The sequence below is a fragment of the Mycteria americana genome, chromosome 11 (assembly GCF_035582795.1).
Source record: "Mycteria americana isolate JAX WOST 10 ecotype Jacksonville Zoo and Gardens chromosome 11, USCA_MyAme_1.0, whole genome shotgun sequence".
NCBI lineage: Eukaryota > Metazoa > Chordata > Aves > Ciconiiformes > Ciconiidae > Mycteria > Mycteria americana.
The window spans coordinates 8,910,005-8,927,853 of NC_134375.1; the positions used below are offsets into that span (position 1 = coordinate 8,910,005).

At 55.6% G+C, this 17,849-nt stretch overlaps 2 protein-coding genes across 2 annotated transcripts in view; one reads left to right on the forward strand and one right to left on the reverse strand.

The window, feature by feature from the left end:
- The window catches only part of DNAH1 (dynein axonemal heavy chain 1), a 72,039-nt gene extending 54,275 nt beyond the window's left edge, over positions 1-17,764 (forward strand). Inside the window, exons 55-78 of the mRNA XM_075513865.1 lie at positions 4,354-4,545; positions 5,011-5,178; positions 5,809-6,000; positions 6,415-6,546; positions 6,795-6,920; positions 7,428-7,547; positions 8,385-8,534; positions 8,945-9,105; positions 9,215-9,440; positions 9,525-9,720; positions 10,342-10,493; positions 10,993-11,193; positions 11,615-11,755; positions 12,204-12,362; positions 12,807-12,938; positions 13,037-13,297; positions 13,738-13,917; positions 14,005-14,181; positions 14,968-15,138; positions 15,333-15,463; positions 15,853-15,997; positions 16,268-16,474; positions 16,887-17,121; positions 17,517-17,764. Coding sequence (XP_075369980.1) covers positions 4,354-4,545; positions 5,011-5,178; positions 5,809-6,000; positions 6,415-6,546; positions 6,795-6,920; positions 7,428-7,547; positions 8,385-8,534; positions 8,945-9,105; positions 9,215-9,440; positions 9,525-9,720; positions 10,342-10,493; positions 10,993-11,193; positions 11,615-11,755; positions 12,204-12,362; positions 12,807-12,938; positions 13,037-13,297; positions 13,738-13,917; positions 14,005-14,181; positions 14,968-15,138; positions 15,333-15,463; positions 15,853-15,997; positions 16,268-16,474; positions 16,887-17,121; positions 17,517-17,638 — 4,077 coding nt within the window. The 3' untranslated portion in view covers positions 17,639-17,764. The remainder of the gene's footprint in view (positions 1-4,353; positions 4,546-5,010; positions 5,179-5,808; positions 6,001-6,414; positions 6,547-6,794; positions 6,921-7,427; positions 7,548-8,384; positions 8,535-8,944; positions 9,106-9,214; positions 9,441-9,524; positions 9,721-10,341; positions 10,494-10,992; positions 11,194-11,614; positions 11,756-12,203; positions 12,363-12,806; positions 12,939-13,036; positions 13,298-13,737; positions 13,918-14,004; positions 14,182-14,967; positions 15,139-15,332; positions 15,464-15,852; positions 15,998-16,267; positions 16,475-16,886; positions 17,122-17,516) is intronic.
- Positions 482-3,881, reverse strand: LOC142415481 (HAUS augmin-like complex subunit 3). The gene is made up of 4 exons (XM_075513866.1): positions 2,622-3,881; positions 2,006-2,445; positions 1,125-1,341; positions 482-706 (listed from the first exon to the last, which is right to left on the reverse strand). Exons 1-4 carry the CDS (start codon positions 3,879-3,881, stop codon positions 482-484), a joined length of 2,142 nt encoding a protein of 713 aa, XP_075369981.1.
- Positions 17,765-17,849: the final 85 nt, after the last annotated feature.

Sequence of the window (17,849 nt, forward strand, 5' to 3'; positions counted from 1 at the left end):
AAGATTTTACCCCACAGGGTGTAACAGCTGTGGAGGGGAGGGACAGGCATATTGCTCTGCAATTGTTAATAACAGACCTTTTTATTCCCCACAAAACATACAAAACTCCTTTCCCCAGAAGGTGGGGAAAAGACAGCATCAGCCCATGTGCCCCCAGCACCCACCCTCTTTTAGAGTTGGCATGAAAAGTCTCCTGTCTGTAGAAGGCTTCCAGTGCCACCTCACAAGATGCATCAATTTCTTACACATCATCTAACCCACCCACCGGCTTCAGGAAACTCTTTATTTAAGGAATAAGCTCCCTGCTTCTTTTAAGCCCAGCTGCTGGGCCATGACCCAAGTAACCTGTCACTGGAGCCAGGACCACCAGAGTTCTCTCCCAGTCCTGGATTAATGACCCAACCAAACCAAAAGAGGACACCACTTCTATGGCAGGGAGCAAGCATCCCTTTGACCTACTCCTTTGCATAGGGCAGCTCCATCAGTGTCTCTCAGAGGAAGCTGACACCTGCTTCTCCAGCTCCTCCACCACCTCTCTCAGCCGATCCTCATCACAGTAAAAATATACATAAAGGTTGCGCTCTGTCTGCAGGATAGGGCTCTCCAGAGATCTGCGCTTGACCTTCACGTCACTCAGGAGATCTGTCAACATTTGGTAGATGTTGGCCTGCATGGTGATCAGTTGCTGCATCAGCTCGGTGGTCTCCTGAGAGGCAGAGCCCAAATGCATGTGAACGTGCAGAAAGGGGGATTTCTTCCCACCCATGGAACAGCTCAGCCCACCAGAAACAAACTACCCGTCTGGCTCTGGCCTCCAAACACATCCAGTCCAAGGAACAGAGGTAGCTTACTCGGCCACCTTGGCTAAGGCACTCCAGTCTCTATACTTAGCGGCACATGTGAAACAGTGAGAATCACTTTTGTCCCTCAGCCAGCCACTGCCTCACTGGATAGCTTTTGGGACAAGGCAAGGATCAGGCCAACCTCCTCTCCCTCTGTGGGCTGAGAGGCAGTAAGTTCTACCCCCCTGCACCCAGGGAGAATGGCAGGGAGGGCTCTGGCTGCTGCTGCTCTGGCTCTGCTGCCACCCAGCAAGGCCTGGTGGAGCAGGAGTGCTTGCTTACCGGAGAGGAGAGCTGCAGCTGGTTGGAGCTGTTGTACAGCAGCCGATAGAGCACCTCTGTGGAGGACTCCAGGGCAGGGAGCTGGGACATAGGAGCTGCCAGCTGTGCTTCCAGCACCCTCTGGTCCTGAACCAGCTGGGAGCACTGGGCTTCTATGGCCTCATAGCTGCAGAAGAGCTGCTCCTCCCAATCTCGCCTCACCAGCATGTCCCAGAGCCTGCAAGAGGGGACAGCTAGTCAAAGGTGTGAGCAGCATGCCAGTGCTGAGGAAGAACAGGGCTCAGGGGACATTGTGTGCTCTGGGACTGGGATGCAAACAGCTGTGGGGCAACAATGAGAGGACAGCCACTCCTGGTGAGCAGCCCATGTCCTGGAGGTCTGGGAAGAGCACCATAAAGGACCAGGCAGGCTCAAGAGCCAGTCAGCAACTCCTTGCTGGCAGACACCACCACCACCAGCTACTCCAGAGCTGTGCAGGGAGGACCGAGAAGCCCCTGTCAGTGCAGGACACCCAACCAGAGAAAGCTCTTGCTCCAAGCAGCTTGTGCTTCCTTCTGGCCCAGCTCTCCTTCTCCATGGCTGAAGACTTGCCTCTACACTCTCCACCTTCACATCCTAGGAAGACCTCTGTTCTCTGTACTCATTCCTTTGTCCAAGCCCGTGCTTTGCTGCATCAGCCCTAGCCAGCCAGGAAGACGCAGATGCCATCTTCTGGGGAATTTCACACCACCGTGGAGTCAGGGTGGCTCTGCACTGGTAGAAGAGCACTGCTAGACTGCCTGGTAGCTTGGGTCTGCCACATGTCTCTCCCATTCCCATGCCACCTCCTCCACATCTAGTTTGTTCCTCACACACACACACACACACACCCAGGTCCTTACCGTACAGCAGAGAGGTCTTTGGGGTTTATCCATGTGCGTGGACAACCCTTCTGGGAGGAGCTGGCATCTTTGAAGTAGTCCTGCTGCTCCCACAGCCTGGTCTGGGCTTCCCTCATGGCAGTTTCCATCTCCCTCAGCCAAGCAGCCTTCTGGTCCAGCTCCTTTCTCTCCCGTTTCAGCTGGAGCTCCAGCAGATCCAGGCGGCTGTGCTGGTTTGCCAGCCACGCAGCCGCCTCCTCCTGCCTCCCAGCAATGTACCTCAGACGGGCAGCTTCCAGGCTGACCTGCCTCTGCAGGACAGGCAGGCAAGAGAGGCGGGCATCTGCCTTCAGCAGGGGTGGCAGCTGGTGGGTCAGGGTCTGCATGATGTCGCAACGCAGGGCATGAAGCTGCTTCTGAAGCATGGCAGCCTGACTCCGGAGCTCTGCCTCGACTACATGCTGTGCAGGGGGAAGACAAGACAGGCTGGTGTCAGGGTGCACTGCTAGCACTGCCTGGCTCTGCCACCCCCTCCTGACACATCAGCTGTGCTCCAGCATTCAGCAGGAGGGACTGCCTGCAGCATAGGCAGGCCCTGCCACAAAGGATGGTGGAGGAAAGGGAGCACTAGCCCTACCTGGTTCTCTTCAAGAGCTTTCAGAGTCCTCTGGGCCCACTCCAGCGCAGCATAGTTGCCTTCCACTTTTGCTGACATGACTATAACCTCCCTCTGGGCACAGATACGTGCTTTCTCCATTCGGCTCAGCTCCTTCCAGTAGCTGTCTTGGTCCCCCAGTAGCTCACCTCCATCAGTCCCAAGGCTTTTTGGCATCGTTGTTTGTTTGGCATCCATTCTCTCTGTGGCTTCCTGGCTGCCATCTCTCCCATCCTCATCCCCCATGCTCAACATCTCTCTCCCATTCCTCCCCTCCACTAGCAGCTCTGACCTCGAGCCTCGGACTAGTGTTCCCTGACTTGCTGGTGCCACCCCCCATGGTGTCTTTGCACACTCTTGATAAGGAGCTCCTCTTCTTCCTTCCAGAATTTTGCAGTCTGAGTCCATATGTGTCCCAGCCTCCAGCCTTTCCTTCAGGCTGCTCTCTCCCTGTGCACTTGCTCCCTGAGCAGCTGGAGCCTGGATGCTCCCCAGTAGGACCTGCTGGATGAACCTCTCAAACAAGTCAGTGGCCTGTTGTTCTAGCTCCATGTAAGGGCCAAGATCCATCTCACACAGCAGTGCCGGTGGCCGGCCTTTCCCCATGTCCCCATGCCACTCTGCCAGTTGCTTTGCAGCCATGCTGATCTGGCTCAGGACAGCACTAGTTTGGAAGATCTCCACTTCCAGGTCCATCTGAGCCTTCCTCAAGTCCTGCTTCAGCACTTTCTCCTTCTCCTCCAAATACCTCAGCTCCTGCTGCAGATTGGCTGCCCAAACCTGCAGCTTGCTGTGCCGCCAGAGCTGACGGTCACGATAGTCCTTCAGCTCCTGAAGCTCCTGCTGCAGGGCCTCCAGAGAGGGACCCTCATCATCCAGTATCACGCTTGGGAGCTGCCGGACCTGATGGCACGTCTGCAATGCCTGCTCGAGGGCATCGCCTTCCAGGATGGGCTTGCCTGCAGCCAGCAGGGCATCATAAGCCTCCACCTCGGCTGGGCTCAGCACATTCTCCTCACTCACCGTGCTGCAGAACCACTTGAGGAACTGCGTTGTCTGAGGGCAGTCAAAGAGCCAGTCAAAGTCCTTCTCACAGAGGGTGTCTGCATGGGGGTAGACCAGCCTCAGCGTCGCCACAAACTCTGCTCCTCTGTTGACTGCGTCCGGTGGGAAGTCCTGGGAGTATCTCCGCCTGAACATGGCAAGGACGGTCAGCACTAGAACGGAAAAAGCAGGAGTCATCCTTAAGGGTCCTGACACCCACAGCCATCTCAGGGGTGCCACAGCAGCACTCCTAGCTGCCTGCTCGAGGAGAAACTCAAGCAGTCCCTCCACAAGTGCTGCAGACCAGCTCATGGGGTGCAGCATTGCTATGGTGGGGTACAAGACAAATGAGAGCCCACAGAGCAAGGGAGAAAGCCTACCCATGCCCCATTTCCATACAGCCTCCTCCCCAGGGCCATACAGATCTAGCTCTATCTCTAAGATACGCCTATCAGAGCATCAGGGCAGGCTTTTTCAGCCTACCTATGGTTTGCACCATGCCCTTTCTGATAACCAGCTTTCCCTTCAAATACCTCTCTCCTTCCTGCCTGTGCATTGCCTCCTCTAAATGTCCTGCCTTTGGTCCCAGTCTCCCCTGGGCCAGTAAGGGACGAGCACCCCATCTCACTGAGAACCAGGCCAACCTACTGTCTCCATTTGGGTTTTGAAGGTACGAGCAATGCAGCGGCCTCCCCTCGGTGTGAAGATGGTGATTGAAGCCGTCTGCATTATGAAAGGAATCAAGCCCAAAAGGGTGGCAGGAGAAAAGCTAGGCTCCAAGGTGGATGACTACTGGGAGCCAGGCAGGGGCCTTCTCCAGGACCCAGGGAAGTTCCTGGACAGCCTGTTTAAGTACGATAAGGTAAGTGGTGGCAGAGGGAGGCTGTGACCAGGGATCAAGTATTGCCTCACAGAGATCCTTCTCACAGCAATGAAGCTTAAAGCTCTGTGTGGGCATCACCCTTCAGCAGCACAGAGGATGAGGATGTATTTGGCCTGGAAGTCCTCATGTCAGCTGGCTGCACTTCACTGCCTTGGGCAATGGGATCCAGACTCACAGGTCTTCCCCTTCTGTCCCTCTGCTCTTTCCACGCGGAGGAGCTGGATGGAAGTGGTATGGGAAGGGATTTACCCAATCCCACAGCCGTGCCTCCCAGGCCTCAACACGCAGCAAATTGATTCCTCTTGCTCCAGTGCGATGCTTTAACCACCCTGCCAGGTCCTAGGGCAGGCTGCAGCCGCTGGGGGAAGCCCTTTGAGACCCTCCTCAGTCAGATCTCTAGCACCCTCATCACCAATCTCCCTTCTCTCCCACCATTCCTTGCAGGACAATATTGCAGACACTGTGATCAAGGCCATCCAGCCCTACATTGACAGTGAGGAGTTTCAGCCAGCTGCCATCGCCAAGGTCTCCAAAGCTTGCACCTCTATCTGCCAGTGGGTGCGTGCCATGCACAAGTACCACTTTGTGGCCAAGGTCGTGGAGCCCAAGCGGGTAAGAGGCAGCATGACGCAGGTGCTCTAGGTGTTAGGGAACACAGTACTAGCAGCCCCCTTCTGCAGGAGATGCTGAGAGTCACCATGTTCAGGTCAGGAAATAATATTCAGACCAAGCCTTAGCAGAGCCAAAGCCTCAAAACCCATTAATAAAGTAGAAGAAATCAGCCTAGAATATGCTGGGACAGAAGTGATACCTTGTGCTTCATGCTGAGTTCCTGGCTCAGCAGAAACTGTACTTACAGAAGCATTCCCACATCTCACCAGTGTTTCAGCCTTAATCCTCTCCAAGTGTAGCTACTTCTTTATTATTATTTTGTGGCAAGCAGGGGAACCTTTCCTCCTGTTCACCAGTGGGACACATCCTGAGCTTGTGTAAGCTGGCACAGGCTCTTGGCTTTTTGGAGCTATGCCAAAATGCCCTCCTCCTCACCCCTACTTTTATTCCTGGGCTTGCAGAACATCCCCCTGGAGTTAGGCAGGTCAACCCTTGTCATACAGGGAAGGATCTCAGTATCAGCTGGTGCTTTTATGGAAAACCAACTCTTGCTCCAAGGTCTCTGGCTTTTTGGGGAAGAGCCTGGCCACATGCCCAACATATCCACTGTTTCCTTCTGCATCTCCCCAGCAAGCCTGGCGGGAGGCAGAAGAGGACCTGCGCGCCACTCAGCAGGTCCTTGAGGAAGCTAAGGAACGCCTGAGGGAGGTTGAAGGTGGCATTGCCACGCTGCAAGCCAAGTACAAGATCTGCATAGCCAAGAAGGAGGAGTTGGAAATGAAGTGTGAGCAGTGTCAGCAGAGACTAGGCCGCGCCGATACGGTAAGGGACAGAGCTGGGTTCTGCCTGCTTACATGAGACAACCTGATTTCAGGTCAAGGAGCACGGTGGTGAAAACATCTGCGTGCCTGCAACTCACGACAATCCTAGGTTGAAGCTGCCTGGCCAGATCTCAGCAGCACAACAGGACTGGGGAAGCTAAGCTAGCCAGGCACTGGTGTGAAAAGCTGCTGTCCTCCTGTGCACAGCTTCTTCAGCCAGCAACAAGACAGCTGAGAGCAGCCCAGTAATCCCAGGATTAAGTGCTCAAAGCTGGAGACAGAATTCAGGATATGGCAGGGGCCACCCTGCAACCTCTGGTCACCAAGTCACCTGCAGCATTACCCAGAGAGCAGCAGGTCCAGGACACAAGGTTAGACCACGTAGCAGCTCTCATGTGTGCAACTTATCCCACAGCTCATAAACAGCCTGGCCGATGAGAAGGTGCGCTGGCAGGACACTGTAGAGAAGCTGGATTACAAGATCAACAACATTACTGGGGACATGCTGGTTGCAGCTGGCTTTGTGGCCTACCTGGGCCCTTTTACAGTAAGTGTGCAACGCTCCCTGCAAGGGGCTCGGTTAGCTGCTCTGCTCTCCTGGCCTCTTGCTGTTGCTGGCCAGATCTGCTGGGAGAAAGGAATAGGGCAAAAGGGTGCAAGATCCCTCCTGGAACTCTCTCTGTTTGTGCCAGAGGCTGCACAGGGTTCCATTTGAATGGAAACAGGAGGGTTTCGATGCTGATAGCAGACTAGCTGCAACTAAAAGAAAGGCTATGATGGTGCTTCTCATGGCAGGGACACTACCGCCTAGCACTGTGCAAGGAGTGGCTGAGGCAGCTGTCAGAAAACAACATTCCTCACACCAAGGAGCCAAACCTGATCAGCACTCTTGGAGACCCCGTGGAAATCAGCTCCTGGCAGGCAAGTTGCAGAAAAACCCAACCCTTCAGGCTGAAGGTGCCTCAGGCAAAGGCTAAAACACTCAGCTTACCACTCACTAGGATCACCTGTACCAAAGGACAGACCCCAAACCAAACAGCTCAATAACGACCAAGCACCTCCGCACGGCAGAGCTGGAATTGCTGCTGGGGCTCCTTGTGCAATGAGCGGGAGAGGACCTGGCAGCATCCAGGGCAGCAGCAGCTCTGAGGGCATCAGCCTTAACCCATAAGGCTTCCCCTTTACAAACCACAGGTTTAGAGCAAAGCCCTGGCTGCAGCCTAAGTCTGCCAGCACAGCTCTGTCCCATGGCTCAGCCGTTTCAGGCAGAGCTGCAGCTCTGGGCTCAGCTGCTCTTAGAGGTACCCTCACCACCATCCCCTTATCCACCACACTGGGACCACACAGGGGCTAGGGCAGCAAGGGCTTCTCTCTGCTCAGCTGTGTTGTGCTACCAGGTGTTCCCAACAGCTTTTTCTACCCCATTAGATTGCTGGTTTACCCAACGACACCCTGTCTGTGGAGAATGGGGTAATAACACGATTCTCCCAGCGCTGGACCTACTACATAGATCCCCAAGGACAAGCAAACAAGTGGATCAAGAATCTGGTAAGAGCTGCGGGGAGGAAAGCCATGTCTGCCAGGATAGGGGAAGCAGCTTTCTGCTGGGATCTGTGCAGAGCAGCCTCAGGCTTTGGGCTCCAGAGCAAGACCCCACACTGTCCCAACCCAGCCTCCCCAGCACCAGACAGGCTCCACATCCATATTCATCCCAGGTGGATTTCCCTGCTTGGGGAAATCAGCACAGGGCAGGAGGGGCCCTGCTGTAAGCAAGTGAGGCATCAGATTCCCACTCTGGCTGTCCACTAGCATTCTGGGGGCCTTACATCCTTCACCACACCCTAAAACACACAGAACAACACTAGCATCTCCCGTAACAGCCTTTAGGGTCCCTAGGACAGAAGCGATCAGGGTAGCATCACCTGGCTAGTGAGCACAGTTCCTGCTGCCAGAGTGCTGGGAGCACAGCCCACCGCCTCTTCTCTTCCTCCACAGGGGCACCCACTGCCCTTTTGAAAGTTCGGGGGGAGGCTCAGGCAGCCACTCCTGTTTTGCTCCCCGAGGGCTTTTCCCACACACCTGCTCTCACTTTGCAGGCAAATGAGCTCTGAGTTACCAGTGTGGGGCTCTGCAGGGGTCTGGCTCTCTGAAGGAGGTTCTCCCTGTTCCCCCTCTTTCCTGCTGCTTCACTGAGCTGTCTCTAGTGCCTGGTGACATGGACTAAACTTGCTAAAATAGCCAAAAAGTAGCCAAGCAAGAAAATACATTATTTCTGCTGCTCTGGGGAGCTAAATCAGCTCAGTGAGAGGTGTACCATGCACCAGAGCTGGATGTGAAGGTGGGCAGGCCACCGCAGGGACTCTGCCCTCCCCTCCTGCCTTTCAGGAGAAGGCGAACAGCCTGGAGGTGGCCAAGCTGAGCGACCGGGACTTCCTCTGCAGTCTAGAAAACGCCATTACCTTCGGGAAGCCCTTCCTGCTGGAGAATGTCGGCGAGGAGCTGGACCCGGCCCTCGAGCCTGTCCTGCTGAAACAGGTCCTATGTCTCACCTTGGCAAGGAGGGGCAGTGGGTACCTGGCTGGGCTGTAAGGGGGCATCTGGCCAGGGTGCAGTGGGACATGGTGGGTTTGTAGGTCTCTCTGGGCAGGCAGCACTCCCATGGATAGTGCCTACTTTGTGCTCGCGTGTCTTGGCCAGGGCTCCAACATGTTGGCAGCTTCCTGCACGCCCCGGTCTCCTGCCAGCAGGCGTCTTTGCCTGGGAGGGAGGGCCATGGAATACAGCTGCTCTATTCAGGTTCAGGCCTTCAGGTCTGCCAGGCGGCTTTGAGCTCCTCTGTCCAGAGAGCCTTCAGACGCTCTCCTCACTGCAGAGCCCAGGGCACAGCAGGATGCCTTCCCTCACAAGAGGTAGCCGCCCCAGCCTTCCTGTGTTTGTCCCTACAGACCTACAAACAGCAAGGCAACACTGTGCTGAAGCTGGGGGATACAGTGATCCCCTACCATGAGGGTTTCAAGATGTACATCACCACCAACCTGCCCAACCCTCACTACAGCCCCGAGGTCTCCACAAAGCTCACCCTCATCAACTTCACCCTCTCACCCAGGTACCTGCTTACCCCATTAGCTGCCCATGCTGCTCAGCCTCATTCCTTCGCAGTCCTCAAACCCTCGGGCCTCTTGCCCCCACTCTCACCTCCATGGCTTTTGTTGTAGTGGCTTGGAAGACCAACTGTTGGGAGAAGTGGTAGCTGCAGAGCGGCCTGACTTAGAAGAAGCTAGAAACCAGCTAATTGTTAGCAATGCCAAGATGCATCAGGAGCTGAAGGAGATAGAAGACCAGATCCTGTATCGGCTCAGCACTTCTGAAGGAAACCCTGTAGATGACTTGGAGCTCATCAAAGCGCTGGAGGCGTCCAAGCTCAAGGCAGGAGAGATCCAGGTCAGAGGTAGAGGTGCTCTCGCCCTGCAGCTGTGCATCCTCTGCCAGCACTACACTAACCATGACGTCTCTTCTGTCCTCCAGGCCAAGGTAATGGTGGCAGAGCAGACAGAGAAGGACATCAACATCACCCGCCTGCAGTATGTGCCTGTGGCCGTCCGCTCGCAGATCCTCTACTTCTGTGTCTCAGACCTGTCCAACGTGGACCCCATGTACCAGTACTCACTTGAGTGGTTCCTCAACATCTTCCTAATGGGGATCAGTAACTCCAAGAAAGCAGGTGCCTGCCCAGAACAGCCCCCTCCTGTCCTCTTCCTCACCCCACATTCCTGGTCTAGCGGCAGCAGAAGCTAAGACACCTGCAGAGTCAAGGCAAACATGGCCACTTGCATTGGCTCTCAGCATGGTCCAGAGCTGCCCCTAGTTGTGTCCACACAGCAAGGAAAGATGTGGTCGCAGCCTGCCCTCTGTTCTCTTCCCCACTACTTCTCTGCTGCCCTGTCTGACCAGGCGGGAAGGATGTTAGTGCCAGGGCGCAGGCAAGGGACACGCCATCCTGGTAATGGTGTGGCTCTGCTTGTCACGGAGCCGCCTCCACGCACAGGTCCTGGCAGCACGTGTTAGCCAGGATGGTGGTGGCTGGGCCTGTGTAGGCTGCCGTGGTGCAGTGTGGACTCCCTCCCAGTGCTGGGGCAGTGTTTTCTTCTGTGTGCTGCATCTCACAGCCTTGTGCTTTCACAGGGGTTTCTGTGCCGAGTCTGTATTTGAGAGCAGCGTCTGTTCTTCCTGGGCAGGGTGTGGGTGTGCCCCTGTGACCAGGAACCGACAGCTGATGTGGAGAGCACCCTCCACATCACCCCTAGCCCCCACCACCCTTGTCTGGTTGTTGCCTTTTTTTCAGATACCCTGAAGGACCGGATCGTGAACATCAACAACTACATCACCTTCAGTCTCTACAGCAATGTGTGCCGTAGCCTCTTTGAGAAGCACAAGCTCATGTTCGCCTTCCTGGTTTGTGTCCGGATTCTGATGAATGATGGGCAGATCGATATGGTGAGCAAGTCACCTTGGTCCTTTGATGAGATCCCATCAGGGCAACTCAAGGCCAGCCTGTTCAGCCCCCTAGAATAGCATGCCAGGGTGGAAAAGGAGTCTTGTTCCCTGGGGCTGGGGGCAGGCTTGGCAGGCTGGTGGGCAAACCCAGAGCCTCTCTCTTCACTCAGATCTCAAACCTTTCCCTGTGTCTATATGCAGAGCTGCCTAGCCTGAATCACCTGCAGCTTTTGCCAGTTTGCTGCCAGACTGCTAAAAAGGTTAGCAAGTTTGGAGGGTGCAGGCAGAGATTAGAAGACAGAGAAAAGCTAGTGGCAGCTGAACAGTGATGTTGATCTCACTAGACCCTCCAGTTCACTTACTCCTCAACATACACACCTGGCAGGAGAGGCAGCCAGAAAGTTACTACAGGATTTTAGTTGCAAATGGCACAAACCCACGTGCCTCAGACCCAGGCAGGTGGGCTATAATCCATGACCACATCCTGTCCTGTTCCCAGGATGAGTGGCGGTACCTGCTGTCAGGAGGGACCATAAAGGAGATGAGGGAGAACCCAGCTCCGGCCTGGCTGTATGAGAGAGCGTGGGGAGACGTCCTGGCCTTGAGCAGCCTCAAGAATTTCTCCGGCTTCGCCAATGATTTTGCAGCCAACCTTGTAGCGTTCAGGGCCATTTTTGACAGCCCCAAGCCTCACAGGCAAGTGCCCCCTGCTTTGTCAGCTTAGCTGTACTGCACCTGGCAGGTAACGGCGTCCCTGGGAGAGCACGAGGAGCTGATACAGCCACAGTGCCAACTCTGCTTCCAGTGCAATGCCACGCAAGGGAGAGGACGAGGCATTGCCTTGTCTCCTCAAGGGTGGCCCTTGCCTGTGCATGTTGCTTGCTCAGGGCAGAGCCACATGATGCCTTAGCCCAGCAGTATTTGGCACTTCGTCAGTGAAAGCAGCTCTGGCTTGCCTGCTGATGGTTTCAAAGCTACAGACAACAACCTCAGCCAAGTGACTGGAATGTCCTTTTCCTTCCAAAACCCCAGCGGCTGCCTGCAGGCAACTTGGGTGGTTCTTGGGAAGCTGCAGGATCTAGCACATCTCCTCAAAATGCACCTAATTGCTTTGCAGAGAGCCCCTGCCCGGGAAGTGGGAAGCTGAGCTTGATGCATTCCAGAAGCTGCTGGTTCTGCGGTGTCTGCGGGCAGATAAGATCACCAACGCCATGCAGGACTTTGTGGCACTGAACCTGGATCGGCGCTTCATTGAGCCGCAGGTAACCAGCCAAAAGGAAGCGCTGCTGGGGTCAGGAGTGGAGCAGGAGGCCTCGAGCTTGCTGTAAATGGGGCATCAGGATTTTCCAATTGCAGTGAGGGTGCTTGTGCCTCTCTGCAAACGCAGTGTTCCCACAGCTGGGGAAACACTTCTGTCTTGGACGAGGGATGTCCCACCTAATGTCCACCAGTTAAAGCACACTGGGAGGGGGCAGGTAGTGCAGGCGTACGAGGGAAGAGTTGGAATGACAAATGGAAAAGTGGTTAGTGCCCTGATCCTAACGCTGCCGGAGGAGAGCTGTACTAGCCCCTTACTGAACACGTTTCTGGCCTCGGCACCCAAGAGCATTCCGGTGCCTTGGAGAGGAGCTGGAGGCCAGGCAGGGCGAGGAGGCGCTGCGCGTGGTGCCACTATGGCCCCTCCACTCTGACCAGCTTTCTGTGTTGCAGACCACTGACCTCTCAGTCGTCTTCAGGGAGTCCACTGCCACCACCCCCCTGGTGTTTGTGCTGTCCCCAGGTACTGACCCTGCTGCCGACCTCTACAAGTTTGCTGAAGAAATGAAGTTCTCCCAAAAGCTCTCTGCCATTTCTCTGGGCCAAGGCCAGGTAAGCTGCTGCTGCTGTCCTGGGGCAGCACTGTCCTCCTGGCACTCCCAGCAATCTCACCTAGCTCCAAGTAGGTCAGACATCCTTGCAGCACAGTGAAAACACCCTCCTGCCCCAGGGCCCTTACCCACCAACCTTCTTCTAGCTAGAGGAGCCAGTTTGGTGGAGGGGCTGCAGCAGTTCCCCCTATAGTGCCCTGTAACTTCCCAAATCCATCCCCAGTTCTTCCATTCCCTCCACCCTCTCACACAGGCTTGCAAAAGCTGTAAAAGGGCCTTTGCTGTGCCATCAGACAGCAAAGATCCAGTTGAGCCATGGGGACAAAGCCAGGCCGTAGCCCTGGAAAGTGGTCCTTCCACCCAGCAGCTGTCTCCCTGTCCAGCTCAGCAGGGCACAACCCGCGATGGACGAGGGTCTCTGAGCTCTTCTCATCTGCCTCCTCAGGGCCCCCATGCTGAAGCCATGATGCACAGTGCCATGGAGCAGGGCAACTGGGTCTTCTTCCAGAACTGCCACCTGGCCCCCAGCTGGATGCCTTCACTGGAGAGACTCGTCGAGACCATAGACCCCAGCAAGGTGAGCTGTTTTACTGAGCAGCCTGCCCACTCTGAGGATAACGGGCAGGAGGCTGGAGCCCTCAGAGGAGCCCAGATCTAGTTCCATCCCATCCACAGGTTCCCCATAAAACCAGAGGGTCAGTGCAGGAGCAGCTGCAGTGGCTGTGCCTGCACCTTCTGAGCACTTGCTGCCTTCTGGATTTCCAGGTGCATCAGGACTTTCGCCTCTGGCTCACCAGTCTACCAAGCAACCACTTCCCTGTGTCCATCCTGCAGAATGGCTCCAAGATGACCATCGAGCCCCCCCGTGGGGTCAAGGCCAACCTGCTCAAGTCCTATATTAGTTTCAGTGATGACTTCTTGAATTCTTGCCCCAAGGTAAGGCCCAGGTCATGCTCTGGTTTGCTGTCCCCAGCCCGTGCCTGCTCCAATATATGCTCTCCACCTGGATGTTGCTCCTCTCCAGGCACAGATCTTCCTCTCCACTAGAGCTCTCACGTGCTAGAGAAGGGCTGGTGGTATTTCTCATAAGCCCACATCTACTCTGTGGTGAGCCAATTAGAAGTTTCACTTTGAGAAACAGAAGCAAGAGGATTGGGGAGGCCTGGCGTAAGACACTTGCAGCTCTCTTTAAGCAAGGGAGTGGGCCACAGCCTTCCCCAGCACAGCAGCCTGACTGAAGTTTCCACCTCTCCAGGCTCCAGTTGGCACTGCTGAATTGGCACGTCTCCTCTGCCACGTCCCAGCAGGAACTGACCCCATCCAAGGACGCCTCCTACCAAGCTGAGCGCCTCTTCTCCCTGCTTCCCTGCCCGCAGGTCGCAGAGTTTAAATCCTTGTTGCTGTCACTTTGCTTCTTCCATGGGAACATGCTGGAGAGGAGAAAGTTTGGGCCTCTGGGGTTCAACATCCCCTATGAGTTCACAGATGGAGACCTCCGCATCTGCATCAGTCAGCTACAGATGTTCTTGAGCGAACACACAGACATTCCGTACAAGGTACGTGCATGAGCTGGCCCTTCCTGTGGAGGGAACAGGCTCATGATGCACGTGCGGGTTGGAAAGCCATGGCGGGGTCCCTCACAGGTTCTGAAGTACACAGCTGGGGAGATCAACTACGGCGGCCGTGTGACTGACAACTGGGACAGGCGCTGCATCATGAGTATTTTGGAAGATTTCTACAAGCCTGAGGTTTTAATTCCTGAGTTTGCCTATTCCGAATCGGGTATCTACAAGCAGATCAGTACCTCTTCTGATCTCAATGTAAGTACTCAAGTAACAAATTGCAGTTCATAGACCCAGGGGGATCGTTATAGTGCAAAGGGAATCTACTCCCCCCTGAAACCCACTGCATTTCCAGTTCCCTGGGGGAATATAAATTTGTAAGAACCTGAGGATCTTCAGCTGCTTTTAGAAAGCTGCATCTGTTTCAAGCAACAGGAGGAAAATCTTGTCCCTGTGCACAGGAGGTGGTAGCAGCTATCACCAGAGTTCCCCAGCTGAAAGCTTTTGCACTCTGAATCATTTTGATATCACATACCTAAAGTACCCGAGGAGCTCTGCAGGAGACACAGCAGGAAGCTCACTGCCAAGCTGCCTGTTCTCATAGCATGTGTTTGCTTCTACGCAAGTGCAATTTAACTCCCCAGCCAGACCACAAATCATGGCCATAGCCTCCACTCAGCCACCAAACCTGGTTCAGAGGAGCTGCCACCCTGTCAGCCTCCCCAGAAGCCTGATTCCTGTGTCAGCAAGCATTGCTCTGGGCACACATAAGCTCTCCCTAAGTCAAAGCTGCGAGTTGTGTTTCCTGGCTGTGACAGAGGACAAAGAGCTATGTAAAAGTCAGGTGAATGAATCTCAAACACCAAGACAAGGAATATCTCCCAACTGAGTCTGTGATCTGCTGGGTTTAGATCTGCTGGGTTTAGCTTATCCAGCAACCTGGCCTAGTCATCTCTTTTGGGCCAGGCCCATAGCAGCCTGAAGGGGCACCACAGCTTTATCCCTGTGCTCTTGGCCTCGCAGCCTGTGCGGATTTCTCTCCAGGGCTACCTCCAGTATATCAAGAGCCTGCCGCTCAACGATAGCCCAGAGCTCTTTGGTTTACACGACAATGCCAACATCACCTTCGCTCAGAACGAGACCTTTGCTTTGCTGGGGGCCATTACGCAGCTGCAACCCAAGACCTTCACGCTGGGAGGCCGCAGCAGGGAAGAGGTGGGTGCCCCGATCCCGTCAGTGCTCTGGCAGCTGGTGCCCGGTACAGGCAGCGAGCACAAACACCAGCTCTCAGCAGGTGCCACCCTGCCTGCTGGGTGCCAGCAATGGGACTGCCATCCAGGCGTTAGCTCTCCCCCTTCTCGGCAGCTGTGGCCAGGAGGATGCTCACCCACTTGCTGCCTTCCTTCCAGCTCGTGGAGGAGACCTCCAAGGACATCCTGGCAAAGCTGCCTGCTCCCATGAACCTGCAGGAGGTGATCCACAAATATCCGCTGCTCTACGAAGAGTCCATGAACACCGTGCTGGTACAGGAGGTGATCAGGTAAAACCCCTGTGGGATCACGTCCTGGGCCAGCAACCGGCTGGTCCGTTGGGGAACAGCAGAGATGTGCAGGCCCCTGTTCCCACCCGCCTTTGAGGAACCTCATTGCTGAGCATGTCAGTGGGGTTGGCAGCCGCACTAACAACTGCGTTGTCCCAGCCAGGACCTTCAGCTGATCCCTGTCCTGTGGGGACTGATCAGTGCCTCCATCCGCTACCGTCAGCAATTCCGTGCTGGGGGGGCAGCTATGAGACCCTGTTAAAGAGGAATGGGGCTGGGGGTTACATGGAGGAGCTTCTCTCGTACAGAGATCCATACCCTCTCTGGGCAGACGTGGGTGATAAACCACTGCACTGAGTCGCTCTGCTCCCGCTGCTTTTTCTCTATAGGTACAACAGGCTCCTGGAGGTGATTGCTCAGACACTGAAGGATTTGCTGAAAGCTCTCAAGGGCCTGGTCGTGATGTCCTCTCAGCTGGAGCTGATGGCCAGCAGCTTGTACAACAACACTGTCCCTGAGATGTGGAATGCCAAGGTATGTGCCCAGCCAGCCCAGCTGCCCCCAGGAGCTCACCCGAATCAGGGGAATGGGTCATCAGCCACCGCAGCTGCACTGGGCCGTCTCACATGGAGCTAGCTCTTGCTCCCCGGGCATGGAGATGTCTCCTGCCTAGTGCAGCTTGCAGTTGTTCCCAGCCCCAGGCTGGATGAATCCCTGGGCTCTGGGCAGCTGTCAGCAACTGGGGCACAAGGTCTAGGGTGTCCTTGACTGCATTCAACACCTTCCTCTGTGGGTGCCCCGCAGGCCTATCCGTCGCTGAAGCCCTTGGCATCCTGGGTGAACGACTTGGTGCAGCGAATTGAATTCCTGCAGAAATGGATCAGCCACGGGACCCCCTCCGTGTTCTGGATCAGCGGGTTCTTCTTCCCTCAGGCCTTCCTCACTGGGACACTGCAGAACTTCGCCAGGAAGGCCATCATCTCCATTGACACCATCTCGTTTAGCTTCAAGGTCAGTAAGTCAGCCAGAGGCTCTGGATTTTTCTGGATTTTTTTTTTATAATCTGCTGCTAGAAGGCCACAAAGGCAGCAGTTCTAGCCCTAACCTACCCAAGAGGTGAAGCCACTAGCTGCACAGCTGCCCATGGACCCCATCATCCCCTTTGCACTCGGATACACCCACCCACACTGCCAGACACCTCCACAAGGCAAGCAGAGGCTTCTCAGCCTCTTCAGACCTGGTCACTTCCCTCTCCACAGGCTTTGCCACAGGCTGCCCCACAGCCTCATGATGTGAGATGCCAGAAAACCCAGCCCAGCCCAGCCGAGAGCTGGGGCAGGCTCCCCTTTGACAGCGCTGACTTAAGTAAGAGCAGCGTAAGGGGGTCCTTGGGGCTGAGCCCTGGGCCTGCTCTCCTCTGCAGGTAATGAAGGAGTCGGTAAGCGAGCTCACTCGCCATCCCGATGAAGGCTGCTACATCCACGGCTTGTTTCTCGAAGGCGCCCGCTGGGACCCCACTGCGTTTCAGCTGGCGGAGTCGCGCCCCAAGGAGCTTTACACAGAGATGGCCATCATCTGGCTGCTTCCTGTCCCCAACCGCAAGCCTCCAGCCACTGGCACCTACCTGTGCCCAATTTATAAGACTCTCACTCGTGCAGGTAGGTGCCCTAAAGACAGATCTCCAGAAGCAAGGGAGATTGTAGAAGCAGCTAGGAAGGGCAACCCAGGAGAGGCGGCAGGAGTTCCACCTGCCGCACACTGGCATGGAGCGAGGCACTGTTGGCTGAGACCATCCAGGGTCTCGCCACGTTTTTCCTGATGTGGTCATGGAGATGAAGCAGCCAGGCTCCCTGGTTATGCAGCAGTGCCTCTGGCCAGGCTCTCCTCAAGCCCACACCCAAAAATACACAACCCTGTTTCCCCCAGCCCTGTCACCTAGCACAGGGCTGGGACAGGGGATCTCACGTGGGGTCACTTGTACAGGACTCCTCGGTCAGTGTGCAGCAGCCAAGGCTGCAGTACCACCCTCTTGCCCTTGCTTCCCCCATTACAGGCACACTGTCAACAACGGGCCATTCCACTAACTACGTGATTGCTGTGGAGATCCCTACGGACAAGCCGCAGAAGCACTGGATCAAACGGGGCACAGCCTTGATCTGTGCCCTGGACTTCTAGCCAGAAAACCCACCCAGCCCCAGAGACCATCCCAGCTGAGGGCCTGAGCCGGGGCCTCTGCCATCCTGCACAGAGGTAGGCAGCACAGGCAGGCAGCAGGAGCCAAGCACTGACTGCCAGCAGCATCTCCCCCTCTCCTCCTGCCCTCCAAGCTCTGTCAATAAATTGAGCTCAGCTCCACTAGCATCACATTCACCTGGTGTTGTTGCAA